The sequence below is a fragment of the Nerophis lumbriciformis genome, linkage group LG10 (assembly GCF_033978685.3).
Source record: "Nerophis lumbriciformis linkage group LG10, RoL_Nlum_v2.1, whole genome shotgun sequence".
Lineage (NCBI taxonomy): Eukaryota > Metazoa > Chordata > Actinopteri > Syngnathiformes > Syngnathidae > Nerophis > Nerophis lumbriciformis.
Genome location: NC_084557.2, coordinates 15,197,370 through 15,217,238, shown reverse-complemented (window position 1 = coordinate 15,217,238; position 19,869 = coordinate 15,197,370). Strand labels below are relative to the sequence as shown.

The window sequence follows — 19,869 nt, the reverse complement described above, 5'->3', positions numbered from 1 at the left end:
AACATTAATAATATATACATACTATGCACACACACACACACACACACACACACACACATACACACACATACACACACACTGCCCAGTGATAGCAGCACAAATTATGTAGTTTAACACATCTTCAGAGGGTTAAATATACAGCAAAGTTTTGACGCTGAAATACAGAAAATGTTTGAAACCGTTGCTCTCTTTCTTAGAGTATTGTTCGGGAGTTTTCATCCCTTGAACTGGAGGAGGATGTGAATAAGATAAACGCAGCCATCTTCTACTCCATCTCCTCCACACAGGCTGGTTTACAAGGTGTGGAGCTGGGCAACTACCTGATTAAGAGGGTGGTACGGGAACTCCAGGTAGGTTTTATTTTGATGAGTGTTCTGGTTGTGTGGTTAATGGGAAGGAGAAGCTTTAAGACTAAACATACACAGTCTGGCCAAAACTTTTCGATTTACGATCTTTTATATCAAGACAAATATGCCTATGTGTGCGAACTGTGTCTCTGTGTATGAATACTTCATTCAGGCGCCTGCAGGCAAGAAAGTAGGGCAAAAAGTTGTTGCGGAGGCGGAGCCTTCTACTTGACTTGCTGCACAGGAAGAGTCATGTCTCAACACTCCAGCATGTGTGCCTTTTTTTTTTGTTTTTTGCTTTTTTGCTAACTTACCATATTTTCCGGACCATAGGGCGCCCCGAATTATAAGGTGCACTGCCGATGAATGGTCTATTTTTGAACTTTTTTCATATATAAAGTGCACCGGATTATAAGGCGCATTAAAGGAGTCATATTATTTTATTTTATTTTATTTTCTAAATTGAAAACACTTCCTTGTGGTCTACATAACATGTAATGGCGGTTCTTTGGTCAAAATGTTGCATAGATTATGTTTTACAGATCATCTTCAAGCCGCTTTCTGACAGTCGCTTCCAGATGCACCATTTTGTGGGCGGTCTTATTTACGTGGCTCACCTTTGGCAGCGTGTTCTCCCCGTCATCTTTGTTGTAGCGGTGTAGCGTGCAAGGACGGGGGTGGAAGTGTCAAAAGATGGAGCTAACTGTTTTAATGACATTCGGACTTTACTTAAATCAATAACGGAGCAGCATCTCCTCATCCGGAAACAACACCGGAAATGCGTCCCGTGAAAAAACATCTGATCGGAACTCTCGAATAACTAAAGTTCCTTGGGTGAATAATGTAAACTCACTACACCGGTATGTTTTAACGCTTTCATGGCGAGTTTACTGACAGATATAAGTAAGAACTTTACACTACTTTATATTAGAAATGGCTACAGCGGAGGATGAATGTCCCATAACAAGAAGATAAAGAAAAAGAAGAATAAAAGACGAAGATGTCGGCGTCGTGGGAAGACCCGCTAGAGATTAGGATGGCGGCGGCGTGGAAAGGCCCGCTGGAGACGAGGATAGCGGCGTCGTGAGAGGGCCCGCTGGAGACGAGTATGGCGGCATCGTGAAAAGGCATGCTGGAAACGCGAATGGCAGCGTCGTGGCAAGGCCTGTTGGAGACGCGGATGGCGGCATCGTGGGAAGGCCCGCTGGAGACGCGGATGGCGGCGTCGTGGAAGGGCCTGCTGAAGACGTGGATTGCGGCGAATGCAGGCCCACTGGAGGTGCGTATGGCTGAGTTTGCAGAGTTGGAGCAACAGGCGGCTGTGCTGGTGGCGTTTGCAGAGCTGGAGCAGCAGGCAGGTGGGCTGGAGGTCGAGCTAGATATAAGACTGGTGGCGGCGACCGTGCAGGAGGAGGCGGCCTCGCTGGACATAGAACAGGCAGCATAGGCTGTGCAGGAGGTAGCAGCCTGGCTGGGCACAGGACAGGCGGCGGAGGCCGTGCAGGAGGAAGCCGCTTGGCTGGACGTAGCTGTGCCTCTACAGTTGCACATCTACCAGCAGTTGCCCCCGTCCCTCAGGAAGCGGATACCAGACGCTATCACCCACTGTGGGAGAAACAGTCACGGATGGGAGGAGAGAGGTCTGGTGGAGGGCCTTTGCTGTTATAGCCTTGGCTTCAGCTATGGGAAGCTGGAAAGTCCCTCTGAGCGGAGCTTGAGTCATTGACAGTCGGGGGTGGCTAATTGTCTTCGCCCTTGAAAAAAAATCCATGCCGGGCTCCTCCACCAGCATGTCTGCATGATCCAGGAAGGAAAAGTCTGTGATAAAAGATTCACCTCACTTGCGCTTTCTTGCACGTGCCTTGAGCACTGGTGGCGTGGCGTCATCCTGTTCTTCAGAGCTTGGGCTACACTGGCTAATAGCTGAAGTCTTGAATAGAGAGGCAAAGTGGTCAATGGGGTTCTCATATTCAACCCCCTTTGGAGAGGAAGGGTGCAGCGCTTGAGCCTCCTGCACCAGAGGAGGTTGAGTGAGCTGCGCGCTGTGACAGCGTGATGAAGCTGGCTTCCGCCTTCGTCGACGACGTGCTGGCTCGGCACTTTGCCAAACGGTTTCATTAAAGAAAGCATGATTCTATGGTCCCCAGACAATCAACTCCTCCAGTGAGTCCTTCAACGCTTCCAATCAATCGAGCACTTTTCTCTCAAATTCTTCATCTGTGTATTCCATTGCGAAGTCCCTTCTTATCTCGAGAATTCTGTCACGCTTGCAGGGCTGCATGTGTGCGATCATTGTCGTGATTTCCAGATGCAAATGGAATGCACGAATGCACCTTGCAGGTAAAACAATACTTAAAGGGGAACATTATCACAATTTCAGAATGGTTAAAACCATTAAAAATCAGTTCCCAGTGGCTTATTATATTTTTCGAAGTTTTTTTCAAAATTTTACCCATCACGCAATATCCTAGCTTCAAAGTGCCTGATTTTAACCATCGTTATAAACACCCGTCCATTTTCCTGTGACGTCACATAGTGAAACACAAACAAACATGGCGGAAAGAACAGCAAGCTATAGCGACATTAGCTCGGATTCAGACTCGGATTTCAGCGGCTTAAGCGATTCAACAGATAACGAATGTATTGAAACGGATGGTTGTAGTGTGGAGGCAGGTAGCGAAAACGAAATTGAAGAAGAAACTGAAGCTATTGAGCCATATCGGTTTGAACCGTATGCAAGCGAAACCGACGAAAACGACACGACAGCCAGCGACACGGGAGAAAGCGAGGACGAATTCGGCGATCGCCTTCTAACCAACGATTGGTATGTGTTTGTTTGGCATTAAAGGAAACTAACAACTATGAACTAGGTTTACAGCATATGAAATACATTTGGCAACAACATGCACTTTGAGAGTGCAGACAGCCCAATTTTCATCAATTAATATATTATGTAGACATACCCTCATCCGCGCTCTTTTCCTGAAAGCTGATCTGTCCAGTTTTGGAGTTGATGTCAGCAGGCCAGGGAAGCTAGGGTTGATAGGGGGTTTAGCTCGCTTGTCTGGGGGAACAAACTGCCGCCATTGCTTGCCGTGCTACCGAGGTCCTTTGTCCCTGAATTGCTCACACACTCCGGCAGATTCAATGGGGGACTGGCGGCAGATTTCTTTGACTTTATCGTTGGAAATGCATCTGCTTTGAGTGTCGCAGGATATCCACACATTCTTGCCATCTCTGTCGTAGCATAGCTTTCGTCGGTAAAGTGTGCGGACCAAACGTCCAATTTCTTGCCACTTTCGCATCTTTGGGCCACTGGTGCATCTTGAATCCGTCCCTGTTCGTGTTGTTACACCCTCTGACAACACACCGACGAGGCATGATGTCTCCAAGGTACGGAAAACAGTTGAAAAACGGAAAATAACAGAGCTGATTTGACTCGGTGTTTGAGAAAATGGCGGATTGCTTCCCGATGTGACGCCACGTTGTGACGTCATCACTCCGAGAGCGAATAATAGAAAGGCCTTTAATTCGCCAAAATTCACCCATTTAGAGTTCGGAAATCGGTTTAAAAAAAAAAAAGGTCTTTTTTCTGCAACATCAAGGTATATATTGACGCCTACATAGGTCTGGTGATAATGTTCCCCTTTAATTACACCAGTAGTCAAACTCTACACAAACACGTGCAGGGATGTGCACGTAAAACAGAACACAAGTGCAGTTAGGAGCGCACAAAAAGACTATACGGAAACTTAAAACAAGACTACACTTACGCTGAGGTGTGAAAAGAACGAACAGCGTGACGCAGCAGTCAATTCTCGAGCGCTGATTAAACCGTGAGGCTCGCTTAAATAAGCTGTTGATTACTAACTCAACTCAGGTGGACCTAGCAGTGCTCCAAGGCAAGAGTCAAGTTGCTTCAGGAAGGACAAACTAAAACAGGAAGAGAAACCAAAATAAGAACGCGAGATCGGAACTAAATCATCAAACACAGGAAAATGCCAACACACTAAAAATAAGGCACGGCTCTTCTCAACAAGCAGTATGGGTCCTGCAATAAAAAACACTTGACATAAAATAACACAAATCAAAGAAGAATGTCCATTATTATTTCCAAACATGTCTGTTTTTTGCTGGTATGCGTCATAACAAACATGGCATATTACAAACCCCGTTTTCATATGAGTTGGGAAATTGTGTTAGATGTAAATATAAACGGAATACAATGATTTGCAAATCCTTTTCAACCCATATTCAATTGAATGCACTACAAAGACAACATATTTGATGTTCAAACTCATAAACTTTTCTTTTTTTTTTGCAAATAATAACTAACTTAGAATTTTATGGCTGCAACACGTGCCAAAGTAGTTGGGAAAGGGCATGTTCACCAATGTGTTACATGGCCTTTCCTTTTAACAACACTCAGTGAACGTTTGGGAACTGAGGAGACACATTTTTTAAGCTTCTCAGGTGGAATTATTTCCCATTCTTGCTTGATGTACAGCTTAAGTTGTTCAACATTCAGTTGTGGTATTTTAGGCTTTATAATGCGCCACACATTTTCAATGGAAGACAGGTCTGGACTACAGGCAGGCCAGTCTAGTACCCGCACTCTTTTACTATGAAGCCACGTTGACGTAACACGTGGCTTGGCATTGTCTTGCTGAAATAAGCAGGGGCGTCCATGATAACGTTGCTTTGATGGCAACTTATGTTGCTCCAAAACCTGTATGTACCTTTCAGCATTAATGGCGCCTTCACAGATGTGTAAGTTACCCATGTCTTGGGCACTAATACACCCCCATACCAACACAGATGCTGGCTTTTCAACTTTGCGCCTAGAACAATCCGCATGGTTCTTTTCCTCTTTGGTCTGGAGGACACAACGTCCACAGTTTCCAAAAACAATTTGAAATGTGGACTCGTCAGACCACAGAACACTTTTCCACTTTGTATCAGTCCATCTTAGATGAGCTCAGGCCCAGCGAAACCGACGGCGTTTCTGCGTGTTGTTGATAAACTGTTTTTGCCTTGCATAGTAGAGTTTTAACTTGCACTTACAGATGTAGCGACCAACTGTAGTTACTGACAGTGAGTTTCTGAAGTGTTCCTGTGATATCCTTTACACACTGATGTTGATGCAGTACAGCCTGAGGGATCGAAGGTCACAGGCTTAACTGCTTACGTGCAGTGATTTCTCCAGATTCTCTGAACCCTTTGATGATATGGTGAAACCCCTAAATTCCTTGCAATAGCTGGTTGAGAAAGGTTTTTCTTAAACTGTTCAACAATTTGCTCACGCATTTGTTGACAAAGTGGTGACCCTCGCCCCATCCTTGTTTGTGAATGACTGAGTATTTCATGGAATCTACTTTTATACCCAATCATGGCACCCACCTGTTCCCAATTTGCCTGTTCACCTGTGGGATGTTCCAAATAAGTGTTTGATGAGCATTCCTCAACTTTATCAGTATGTATTGCCACATTCCCCAACTTCTTTGTCACGTGTTGCTGGCATCAAATTCTAAAGTTAATGATTATTTGCAAAAAAAAAAAAATGTTTATCAGTTTGAACATCAAATATGTTGTCTTTGTAGCATATTCAACTGAATATGGGTTGAAAATGATTTGCAAATCAGTGTATTCCGTTTATATTTACATCTAACACAATTTCCCAACTCATATGGAAACGGGGTTTGTATACCGCGCTACCCTTTCAGCCCAATGCCACAAAGAGTTTGCAATTCATAGTGAATCAATAGCGTACCGTGGCCTTGCCCTTTGAACTGATGCTGCTGCTGTCTCCTCTTAAGTGTGGATTTTTGTATACGCTGCAGGAACAACTTGTCCCACCACTAACCTCCATGAGAGTGCAACCTTCAGGTGAGCCCTTGTGGTAAAGGGTTTTTCTATTGTGCACTTAGCATTGGCAGGCACAATTTTTGTTTTGTTGCTCTTCATAACTTTGAAGGCTCTCCACACTAATGAATTAATCTCCCGCCTATTTGAGCATTTGCTTGCACACTCCAAAATGGATGCATAAACACATCAACAAACCAGTTGTTACCAGATAGCGACAGAAATGAAATCCCATCCGTCCCTCTCAATAAGCTCAGAAGAGCCCTTCACGTCAGCCTCCTCCAGCGAGCACTTGTGAAATGATTGGAACATTGAATGGAGCATCAGAAGCCACTGTGCCCACCAGATGGGAAATACGCCTTTATAGTGCACCATTTCTGAGCATTGCAAGCCGATTTTAATTCATAGTAACGTATGGATTAGTAAGAGTATAGTTTATCACTTTTGACTGTATAATGCATATGTTCCTTCTTGACTGTACTTAAATGTATAATAGGCTCTATTTATATTATTCACATGTGAGTAATGTTGTATAATAGACAGGTATTTTTCACATGTTAATAATATAAATACAAAGTGTTTATTGTTTATTGTGAGCGAACTGTGGTGCTGAATTTCCCCCAGGGATCAATAAAGTACTTTCTATTCTATTCTATCACTTATCTCAAGGTTGTTTGTTGAAGGCCAGAAAAGCGGTACTTAAGTTTTGTTTTTTCGGTTTTTTTTAAAGATCTCAAATGACTAATGCATCTATTCAAGGTCATCGTCTGCAGTCACAGAAAAATTACCTCACCGAGTGAAAATAGCCATTTATTATCATTATTGCAGCTCTAACAAATCCAACTATATCCCACTAAGGGCAATTCATCGAACAATAAATGAAATTGAATTTGATAATTTTGCTGACATCGATAAATTGCCATGTACGTACGTTTGTTTTCTGTGTCTGTTGCTTCTAAACGGGGCGCAGGAGGGTTCACTCTGTGCATCGCTCTCAGCCCCTGAATGCGTTTATTCCACAACAGAAATAAATGAACACAGTAAACCTTCTAGTCCAGTGGTGTCAAATTCATGTTAGTGGCATGATTACCTAAAAATAAAGACAACTTCAGATTGTTTTCTTTGTTTAAAAATAGAACAATCACATTCTGAAAATGCACACTTACATGTTGCGGTTATGAACATCCTATCTTAATCTGTCGTTATTTATACTTTAGGAATAACTGATGTGATAATGTTTATCAGTCAAATAAATGGAATTGAGTCTCGCAGAGTTTTCGAATAATCCCATTGGTCCTCTAATTTCTAATTAATCCGAAAATGAAATGAATAATAATATAAATATCAAATTACAGAATGTAATTGACTCAATTTTCCTCACATCATGTGGTTCATTCTGTGCATATGTAGCGTCATCTTCAACAAAACTTGTGAATTTGGACTAATTTCAATAATCACACATGCAGTTAGAATGGGATACATATTATTTTAGCATGATTATTATGTGGGCCCAGAGAATGTGTCCCCATGCAATTATATGTATATCAACACGAAATGTACAGATTATCAAAAGCATGTACCATATTTTTCTTAGTATAAGTCGCACCGGAGTATAAGTCGCACCTGCCGAAAATGCATAATAAAAAAGGAAAAAAACATATAAGTCGCACTGGAGCCCGGCCAAACTATGAAAAAAACTGCGACTTATAGTCCGAAAAATACGGTATTTGGTTTAAGTATCATAGGGTACATTACCAACATCTTTGATAATCAAGGCATGAATGCAACTCCCTCCCACTCTCCAAAAACATGCATGTTAGGCAAATTGGACACTCTTAATTGTCCATAAGAGGTATGAATGGTCGTGTTTCTTGGAGACTGGTGACCAATCCAGGGCGTACCCCTCCTCCTGCCTAGAGTCAGCTGGAATACACTCTAGCTCACTTGTTACCCTGAACGAAAGCGGTGGATTGGAACCTTTCCATTATATCATTGTGTTTCCCACCAAACTGTAGTCTATTTATGGCAGTGGTCGTGGGGCTTTAAAATTTGTAGAAGTAACAACGTAATCATCAAATTTGTTTAATTGGCCGTGGCACATTTGCAAGTTGGCAACACTCATATAGTGTGTATAATGTGTTAATGAGAGAAGGCAAACTCTGCCAATGGAGGAGGTAATGCTTTTTATAATATAAAATGCACTACTATGCTTCGAAAACCACAAGATTTGGGAAAACGATGTCACATGGCCACATCTATTTTTAGGAACACTAATACAAAACCTCACAATAATGTATGATTGAATGCTAAAAACGTTATGACAGAATGCCTTAAAAACGGAATGGAATTTAAACAATATTTACAGAATGAGACAACCAGAATGTACATGAAAATAAAGAAAGTGTGATTTACAATGTTAAGTATGAACGATAAAACACTGAATATTGACAACATATGAACGTCACACCCCCTCTCGATGGACATATTTTACAATCAAGTGGAACGCGACAAAAATGCAACAAACACAGCGAAATATGAACGCGAAGGGTAAAAAATAAACCCACCTACAGTCTGATACATCTGATATGTCACTAAGCTTTAGAAGTTTGTTGTAAAAATCTCCTTCCACGTCTGTCCCTGACACCCGCATTTCAGGCTGACACTTTGGAAACACTCTGTGGAAACGCTCCCCACCCACACTGCTTGGTGCCTCGTCTGAGCTACTGTGACTTAGATTACCATAGTAACTAATTAGATGACCATAGTAAGTAATTAGATTCTCATACTACGGTAACTAATTAGATTACCGTAGTAACTAGTATATCATGCAAAAGCGCATAGTCCAACCATTGAAATACTTTGTATAGTTCAAAACTTACGGTCATTTGAAAACATCACTGCACATCATAATGGCAACTACAGTTTCCATCTTAAAGATCTAAAAAACTTATTTGGGAATGTCCGGCAGGCTAGATTGGAAAGCTTAACGGGCCTTAATTTGCCCAAGTCTGCCATATAGCCTGAGTGGATGTCTGAGTTTTATTAAGTGTGCTTTGGTATAACCGGTTACAATCCTTAAAGGGGAACATTATCACAATTTCAGAAGGGTTAAAACCATTAAAAATCAGTTCCCAGTGGCTTATTTTATTTTTCGAAGTTTTTTTCAAAATGTTACCCATCACGCAATATCCCTAAAAAAAGCTTCAAAGTGCCTGATTTTAACCATCGTTATATACACCCGTCCATTTTCCTGTGACGTCACATAGTGATGCCGATACAAACAAACATGGCGGATAGAACAGCAAGTTTATAGCGACATTAGCTCGGATTCAGACTCGGATTTCAGCGGCTTAAGCGATTCAACAGATTACGCATGTATTGAAACGGATGAAGAAACTGAAGCTATTGAGCCATATCGGTTTGAACCGTATGCAAGCGAAACCGACGAAAACGACACGACAGCCAGCGACACGGGAGAAAGCGAGGACGAATTCGGCGATCGCCTTCTAACCAACGATTGGTATGTGTTTGTTTGGCATTAAAGGAAACTAACAACTATGAACTAGGTTTACAGCATATGAAATACATTTGGCAACAACATGCACTTTGAGAGTGCAAACAGCCCAGTTTTCATCAATTAATATATTCTGTAGACATACCCTCATCCGCTCTCTTTTCCTGGGGGTCTGGCGGCAGATTTCTTTGACTTTATAGTTGGAAATGCATCTGCTTTGAGTGTCGCAGGATATCCACACATTCTTGCCATCTCTGTCGTAGCATAGCTTTCGTCGGTAAAGTGTGCGGAACAAACGTCCAATTTCTTGCCACTTTTGCATCTTTGGGCCACTGGTGCAACTTGAATCCGTCCCTGTTCGTGTTGTTACACCCTCTGACAACACACCGACGAGGCATGATGTCTCCAAGGTACGGAAAACAGTCGAAAAAACGGAACATAACAGAGCTGATTTGACTCGGTGTTTGTAATGTGTTTGAGAAAATGGCGGATTGCTTCCCGATGTGACGTCACAACGCTCCGAGAGCGAATAATAGAAAGGCGTTTAATTCGCCAAAATTCACCCATTTAGAGTTCGGAAATCGGTTAAAAAAATATTTGGTCTTTTTTCTGCAACATCAAGGTATATATTGACGCTTACATAGGTCTGGTGATAATGTTCCCCTTTAAGTTGTGAAGTTGCAAAGTGATGAGCCTACAAAGCAGTTTTGCTTCTTAGCACTCACACAAGTCACATTTCCAATCTCATCTTCCTCAACCGTTCAATTGATTTTCTTTTGTTAGAGCGAGTTGGATGACATCTAAAAGGGCGCCTGAGATAGCTGGGGTCAAAAAAAAAAACCTTGTTTTGTTTGTTGTGCTCGCAACATCCGACTAACCAGATGTGACAGTTTCAGTGACAAATACCAACACGGAGCTGAATTCTACATGGCAGTAGCACTTTTTTGATTTTTTTTCATCAAATGCCAGAAAGTGTGTCTGCATGGTGTTTTCAGCTACAAATGCTTGAAAGGCAATTTGTAGTTTCAAATGCTGTTTTGAGCATTGCTTTTTATTGAAAAACCATTCCTCCAAACAGAGATGTGTTGACCACTCACCTTGGCAGTGTAAGTGTTGCTCTACCCTTGGTGCTGCACAGATGATGACAGAGACTGTGTGATAGAGATTTACCTGTGGGGAAGTCAAAGAGAGGAGAAGTGCACTCCAAATTGATGATGGAGAAAAGAATAGCGAGGAAAAGAAAAGGTCAGAGCCATGTTTTAAAGTGAGGGGAGGAGGTTGCACCACCCTATAGAACATGGGAGAGTTGCAAATCTTTCCTCCTAAAAGTGGATCTACGCTCAAACCCAGAAGACACTTTTGCAAGTAAAAATTCAGATGTACGCACGCACAAATCCAAGCACATTTTCTTGTTACATCACAATCAGAACCAACAACCTGGTCCTGAATGTCGACAAGACCAAGGAGATCATCGTCGACTTCAGGAAGCACCAGTCCATCCACGCTCCACTCTACATCAACAGCACAGCGGTGGAGATAGTAAGCAGCCCCAAGTTCCTGGGGGTGCAGATAACTGACAATATAACCTGGTCCCTACACACCGGAGCTCTTGTAAAAGAGCTCAGCAGCGCATGCACTTTTTGCGTCGGATGAAAAGAGCACAGCTCCCTCCCCCCATTCTCAGCACATTCTACAGAGGCACTATATAGAGCCTGCTGACCAACAGCATCTCTGTCTGGACTGGAGCCTGCAGTGCCTCAGACTGGAAGTCTCTCCAGAGAGTGGTGAGGACGGCGGAAAAGATCATGAGGACCCTCTTCCTCCTATCCAGGAGATCGCAAAAAGCCGCTGCCTGACCAGGGCTCAGAAAATCTGCAAAGACTCCTCACGACCCCACCAAGGACTGTTTTCACTGCTGGACTCTAGAAAGAGGTTCCGCAGCCTCCGAAGCAGAACCTCCAGGTTCTGTAACAGCTTCTTCCCTCAAGCCGTAAGACTCTTGAACGCATCATAATTAAATTATCCCCTCAACTCCCCCCAAAATGGATTAACTCGCTGGAATAAAAAAGACAATATAACATGCATCCATAAACGTGGACGCATTTGAAAAAGTGCAATATATTTATCTGTACAGTAATCTATTTATTTATTTATTTATTTTATATATATATTTATATATTATTTATATATATTTATTTATTTATACATGCACCTTATTGCTTTTTTTATCCTGCACTACCATGAGCTAATGTAACGAAATTTTGTTGTTATCTGTGCTGTAAAGTTCAAATTTGAATGACAATAAAAAGGAAGTCTAAGTCTATCTACTTGAAATTGACCTCATATGTGTGTGTGTGGCTCAGCAGACCCAGGCCACGCCCCCTTATAAATACGCAAATCATATTGAAAGTAGCCATGTGACAGATAACGCTGCTGCCCATTGAGGACTAAATAGGCCAGAGCTGGGCAAATATTTTGACTCTGGGGGGCCAATGTGTATGTGTGTATACATTATATATACACATTGAGCTGTAAAAATCTGCTGTACAGTATGTGTGTTTGGGTCCCTTTTTTTCAGGAACACTAATACCAAAAGTCACAATGTCTGATAGAGTTCTAAAAAAGTTATGACAGACCACCTCAAATAAAAGAAATGGAATTTTACGTTTTTTTACTGAATGGGGCACTCAAAATTAGGGTTGTGGGTAAAAAAAAAAAACGATTCGAATTCGAATCGCGATTCTAACGTTGTGCACGATTCTCATTTTTTTTTAAATCGATTTTTTTTTTTTTAATATTATTTTATTTTTTATTTTTTTAAATTAATCAATCCAACAAAACAATACACAGCAATACCATAACAATGCAATCCAATTCCAAAACCAAACCCAACCCAGCAACACTCAAAACTGCAATAAACAGAGCAATTGAGAGGAGACACAAACACGACACAGAACAAACCAAAAGTAGTGAAACAAAAATGAATATTATCAACAACTGTATCAATATTAGTTACAATTTCAACATAGCAGTGACTAAAAATCCCTCATTGACATTATCATTAGACATTTATAAAAATAAAAATAACAATAGTGTCACAGTGGCTTACACTTGCATCGCATCTCATAAGCTTGACAACACACTGTGTCCAATATTTTCACAAAGATAAAATAAGTCATATTTTTGGTTCATTTAATAGTTAAAACAAATTTACATTATTGCAATCAGTTGATAAAACATTGTCCTTTACAATTATAGAAGCTTTTTACAAAAATCTACTACTCTGCTTGCATGTCAGCAGACTGGGGTAGATCCTGCTGAAATCCTATGTATTGAATGAATAGAGAATCGTTTTGAATTGGGAAAAAAAATCGTTTTCGAATCGAAAATCGTGTTGAATTGAAAAAAATCGATTTTGAATCGAATCGTGACCCCAAGAATCGATATTGAATTGAATTGTTGGACACCCAAAGATTCACAGCCCTACCCAAAATGTACAATGAAGTTAAGAAACTGGGATTTACAATATTAACAATGAACAATAAAACACTGAATATTAACAACATATGAACATCGCTCCTCCATAGACATAGTTTACAATCAAGCAAAACACAAGGAAAATGTAGCAAACAGCGAAATATGAATGCAAAGGGTAATAAACACCTACAATATGATATATTATCACTTTTATGCAAAATTTGCTTCCGCATCTGTTCCTGACACAAGCGTTTGGGGCCGGCTGCTCTGAAAACAAACCCAGCCCACTCTGCTTTGTTCCTGGTCTGAGCTGCTGTGACGTAGATTACCGTAATAACTCGTATAACACTCAAAAGCGCAGATTTGACTTACGGTCAATTAAAAACAGCACTGCACATCATAATGGTGGCGACAGTTTTGATGTTAAAGGTCTAAAAAAATTACGTAGGACGTCCGGCGGGCCGGATTGAAAATCTTAATGGGCCGCATGTGGCCCGCGGGCCGTATTTTGTCTAGGTCTGCTATAGAGCATAGGAGAGTTGCGTGGCTTGCCTACTAAAAATGGATCTACGATCAAATCCAGAAGACACTTTTGGAAGTACAAATTCAGATGTACGCACGCACAAAGCTAAGAACGTTTCCTTGTTACATCACAATCTACTTTTTTATTTTTTTATTTTTTTTATAAATGGCTCCGGGTACTCTGGCTTCTTCCCACCTCCAAAGACATGCACCTGGGGAAAGGTCTATTGGCAACACTAAATTGGCCCTAGTGTGTGAATGTTGTCTGTCTATCTGTGTTGGCTCTGCGATGAGGTGGCGACTTGTCCAGGGTGTACCCCGCCTTCCGCCCGAATGCAGCTGAGATAGGCTCCAGCACCCTCCGCGACCCCAAAAGGGACAAGCGGTAGAAAATGGATGGATGGATGGGCTGCTAATCACTGCTAAGTTGGAATTATTATTAATATTGATACTGTTGTTGATATTATTCATTTTTGTTTGACTTCTTTTGGATTGTTTTGTGTCATGTTTGTGTGTCCTCTCATATGCTCTGTTGATTGCTATTCTGGGTGTTCCTGGGTCGGGATTTGGAATTGGAATTGGAATTGTATTATTGTGGGTAATTTTGTTGGATTGATTAATACAAAAAATAAAAATCTACTTGAAATGCCCAGGGCACGCCCCCTTATAAATACGCAAATCATATTGAAAGTAACCATGTGACCCAATGAGGACTCAGTAGGCGGTGCTTCTTTCTCCTGCTACGGAAAACAGCACACAGGCACAAAAAAGAAGAAGAAATAATTGGTTGGCATCAGAAACAAAGTGAAGAACAAGATGGATGTACATCGCCAAAACAGAAGATCGTTGCAACTGTCGCCTTCCTCGGCCCCAAAAGTGCCCAAATGTTCTGCCTTCAAGGGCCAAAGGGAAAGTGTGTCAAAGGGCAGGACCACATTTGAGGCACCCTGCTGTAGAGCATTCTTCCGGTATGGCACTTTTCGAGTTCATCATCATATTTTTTTAGCTTGATTTCCCCGAGCCTCTCTTTTTCAGAACCTTATATTTTCCAGCCCGAACACAAGGTGGATGGGCAATAGCTTTTAGAAGCTGAATGCTAAAAGGATGTACCTTGATTGAGACATTAGTAACCATTAATAACCATTGTTATCCCTGCCAGGAGGTTACGTATTCGCTCGGGCTTGTCTGTTTTTTAGTTGGTTAGCAACATAACAAAAAAGTTATGGGCAAATTTTGATGAAACCTTTCAGGAAATGCCAGAAATGGAGAGGACAAAGAGATATTGGGGGTGGTTTTAAATGATGCTTTACTATTGAGAGATAGGGCCTGGCAAAGTTAAAGTTAAAGTTAAGTTAAAGTACCAATGATTGTCACACACACACGAGGTGGGGCGAAATTATTTTCTGCATTTGACCCATCACCCTTGATCACCCCCTGGGAGGTGAGGGGAGCAGTGGGTAGCAGCGGTGGCCGCGCCCGGGAATCATTTATGGTGATTTAACCCCCAATTCCAACCCTTGATGCTGAGTGCCAAACAGGGAGGTAATGGGTCCCATTTTTATCGTCTTTGGTATGACTCGGCCGGGGTTTGAACTCACAACCTATCTCAGGGCGGACACTCTAACCACTAGGCCACTGAGTAGGCTGCATAAATACAAAAAAAGCTAAGAATGTATTTTATCTAAAAAAGTCAGCTAATTATGGCTGTGGGTCGAGTCGCCATTGACGTGAGGTTACAATTTTGCCTGAAGTTTTGGAGGAGGAGCGAGTTACTTGCACTGGCGTCATGATGCTGTGTTATATTCCAGGCTAGAAAAAGCCATTTCCTGATAGAGGGTAGGTTAAAATTGAGGCGGCACATTGAGCCAAACAAACACAAACTTTGCTCTCTTGGGGTTGTCTGACACTTCCGCTATGGTTTGCAGCTTTTCTCACCTCAGCCTACAGCATCACACTCTCATTTATCAGTGCCAGGATGTGCAGAGAAGAGGGGGGGGTGAATGAACGTGGCGTCGACCGGTCTTCCTCTCAGAGAATAAAACACACCGGTCAATCCCAAGTTCTTTCGGATGACATATATGTTAAGTAAGAAGGACCACCAAGACAGAATAGCAATACTACCAAGTTTTACTAAAGCTTTAGGAGACCAGCCCTTACAATGCGATAATAGCAGCAGCAAGACGTGGTCTAAAAATCAGACAGAAAGAGTCATCTTATTTAGGACGAAAACAGCCCCCTCCCGCTTAGAAATACAGCCTGGTTGTTCTAATCCAGTGGTTCTTAACCTGGGTTCGATCGAGCGCAGGTCAAGACGCACCCGACTCATCGTGTAAATAAAAACTTCCCCCTATCGGCGTATTATGGATACCTCCAAACAATGTTCCCTCTAATTTTCCATCTGATTTGCAGGTGTGTAATTTGTGGTGAGTTCATGCACTGTGTTGGTTTTGTTCTTTGAACAAGGTGATGTTCATGCACGGTTCATTTTATGCACCAGTAAAACAAACATATAACTTTGTCTTGAATTTAAAAAATATTTTTATATTTTTCACTAAAGAAGAGTTCGGTGAATGTGCATATGAAACTGGTGGGGTTCGGTACCTCCAACAAGGTTAAGAAATGGCAAACAACTGGGAGATGCGGGCCGACCTGAAGAAGCAGCTCAAATTCCCAGAGGAGATAGCCCACACTACCCTGAGACCTGATATTGTTCTGTGGTCTAGAGGAACCAAACAGGTGGTGCTAGTGGTTAGAGTGTCCGCCCTGAGATCGGTAGGTTGTGAGTTCAAACCCCGGCCGAGTCATACCAAAGACTATAAAAATGGGACCCATTACTTCCCTGCTTGGCACTCAGCATCAAGGGTTGGAATTGGGGGTTAAATCACCAAAAATGATTCCCGGGCGCGGCACCGCTGCTGCCCACTGCTCCCCTCACCTCCCAGGGGGTGATCAAGGGGATGGGTCAAATGCAGAGGACAAATATCACCACACCTAGTGTGTGTGTGACAATCATTGGGACTTTAACTTTAAGCTTATCGAGCTGACAATACCTTGGGAAGAGAGGATGGAGGAGGCGTACGAACGCAAGCTCAAGAAGTACCAAACCCTCATCCTCGAGAGCCAGCAAAATGGATGGAAGGCCTGGAACCTACCAGTGGAGGTGGGCTGTAGAGGTTTTGCGGGGCGGTCGCTCTGGAGAGCCCTCGGACTGCTAGGGACCGAGAGGCTGGCTAGGAAGCGGCTGGTAGCCAACACCACTAAAAGGGCAGAGGAAGCATCACGCTGGATTTGGATACAAAGAAAGGTGTGGTGGCAGAGCCGACCTACTGAAGCACTAGGGACAGAGGAGATAGCCCACACTACCCTGAGACCTGATATTGTTCTGTGGTCTAGAGGAACCAAACAGGTGGTGCTAGTGGTTAGAGTGTCCGCCCTGAGATCGGTAGGTTGTGAGTTCAAACCCCGGCCGAGTCATACCAAAGACTATAAAAATGGGACCCATTACTTCCCTGCTTGGCACTCAGCATCAAGGGTTGGAATTGGGGGTTAAATCACCAAAAATGATTCCCGGGCGCGGCACCGCTGCTGCCCACTGCTCCCCTCACCTCCCAGGGGGTGATCAAGGGGATGGGTCAAATGCAGAGGACAAATATCACCACACCTAGTGTGTGTGTGACAATCATTGGGACTTTAACTTTAAGCTTATCGAGCTGACAATACCTTGGGAAGAGAGGATGGAGGAGGCGTACGAACGCAAGCTCAAGAAGTACCAAACCCTCATCCTCGAGAGCCAGCAAAATGGATGGAAGGCCTGGAACCTACCAGTGGAGGTGGGCTCTAGAGGTTTTGCGGGGCGGTCGCTCTGGAGAGCCCTCGGACTGCTAGGGACCGAGAGGCTGGCTAGGAAGCGGCTGGTAGCCAACACCACTAAAAGGGCAGAGGAAGCATCACGCTGGATTTGGATACAAAGAAAGGTGTGGTGGCAGAGCCGACCTACTGAAGCACTAGGGACATAGAGTTGGGTGGCATTCAGCAGGGGTAGATCCAGGACGCTGGACCTGCCGTCGAGCCCCTCCGAAGCGTCATGGGCTTAATTCGACGAAACGTTGATGATGGGGGGTGCCCATTTGAGAACCTGCTGATGCCAACCAACTCATGTCCAGTTGAGGTATGCGGTCAAGCTTAGTCTTGGCTCAGGGAGGAGGACGTCCCTGCCATGCAGAGTCCCGCCGGTGCCTTGATGGAAGGAGAGATGAAGAGAGCAAGGCCACAGGCTCACAGATGGTGCAGGGGCGAGTACCTGTAAAGGTGAGCCAGTTGCGATATCCTTATCGTATTTTGCATCTACATATAGAACCACTGTTCTAAACCGATAAGGCCTCCTCCACAAAAATGGAGTACATCATACTCCTAACAGACATTCCAGGCCTTCAAGGTGAAACACAGAGTTCACTAACGAGCATAAGGAAAAAACACAAAGTGTACACATGGGAAAATATTAGCTGCTTCAAACATGACTACAGATAAAGAAAGAACACTTAAAAATATGTGCATTCTCCATATTGGTCAGTGTAGAAAATAGTTGGGGTGGAGTGTAAGATAAATTTGGGCATTGAAGCTGAGAGTACTTTGGACGAGGAGTCATCCATTTTCATCAGCAGGATCATGATGCAATACCACTTTGGTCTTTGTAGAAAAATAGTTGATGTATTTTTCCTTCTCCTTTCTCCCTGTAGAGCGAGTTCCCCCACATGGCGCAGTTCTCGAGCCTCTCACCCATCCCAGGTTTCTCCTCGTGGCTCCAAGGCCTCCTCAGCCAATACAGGAAGGAAGGCCGCGGCTTGGACCTCCTATCCGAGCAGGAGTGGCGTGAAGTGGAGCAAGCCACTGGCATCGGCACCATGGATACCCTTCGCAAGCTGATCGCCACCAGCGAATGGATGCGCTCAGAACGTCTCTCCCGTGTCCTGGAGCCTGTCCTAATGCGGCTCTGCGCCTGGTATCTCTACGGCGAGAAAAGGCGGGGCTACGCGCTGAACCCGGTGGCCAATTTCCACTTGCAAAATGGCGCCACCATGTGGAGGATCAACTGGCATGCTGACACGAGCCCAAAAGGCGTGGCTAACTCTTGTGGCATTATGGTGAACTACCGCTACTTCTTGAACGAGACCTCCAAAAACAGTGCCCTCTACCTGCAGAATAAGGTCATCACGGCGTCAGATCAAGTCGTGGGATTGGTGTCCCAGTTTCAGAAGAACAGCAAACTATGAGAAACTGACAAATATAAGATACATCTCCAAGGCCAAGTTGTTAAAAAAAAGAAGCAAATATACATTCCATGTGTTTCAAATTCTAACTTTAAATTTCAACTTTTAAACGTTAAAGGGGAACATTATCACAATTTCAGAATTGTTAAAACCATTAAAAATCAGTTCCCAGTGGCTTATTATAATTTTCGAAGTTTTTTTCAAAATTTTACCCATCACGCAATATCCCTAAAAAAAGCTTCAAAGTGCCTGATTTTAACCACCCGTCCATTTTCCTGTGACGTCACATAGTGAAGCCAACACAAACAAACATGGCGGAAAGAACAGCAAGCTATAGCGACATTAGCTCGGATTCAGACTCGGATTTCAGCGGCTTAAGCGATTCAACAGATTACAAATGTATTGAAACGGATGGTTGTAGTGTGGAGGCAGGTAGCGAAAACGAAATTGAAGAAGAAACTGAAGCTATTGAGCCATATCGGTTTGAACCGTATGCAAGCGAAACCGACGAAAACGACACGACAGCCAGCGACACGGGAGAAAGCGAAGACGAATTCGGCGATCGCCTTCTAACCAACGATTGGTATGTGTTTGTTTGGCATTAAAGGAAACTAACAACTATGAACTAGGTTTACAGCATATGAAATACATTTGGCAACAGCATGCACTTTGAGAGTGCAGACAGCCCAATTTTCATCAATTAATATATTCTGGAGACATACCCTCATGTCAGCAGGCCAGGGAAGCTAGGGTCGATATTCTTCTCTTGATCATCTTCGGGACGGTGTGAGCCAAGACATCCAGGGGATTTAGCTCGCTCGTCTGCGGGAACAAACTGCCGCCATTGCTTGCCGTGCTACCGAGGACCTTTGTCCCTGAA

General features: G+C 43.2%; 1 protein-coding gene across 1 annotated transcript in view; it reads left to right on the top strand.

Annotated features, from left to right (window-relative positions):
- mlycd (malonyl-CoA decarboxylase) overlaps positions 1–19,458 on the top strand; it is a 33,890-nt gene extending 14,432 nt beyond the window's left edge. The window contains exons 4-5 of the mRNA XM_061970206.2: positions 198–350; positions 18,459–19,458. Of these exons, the coding sequence (XP_061826190.1) occupies positions 198–350; positions 18,459–18,992 (687 nt within the window). The 3' untranslated portion in view covers positions 18,993–19,458. The remainder of the gene's footprint in view (positions 1–197; positions 351–18,458) is intronic.
- The last annotated feature ends 411 nt before the right edge of the window (positions 19,459–19,869 follow it).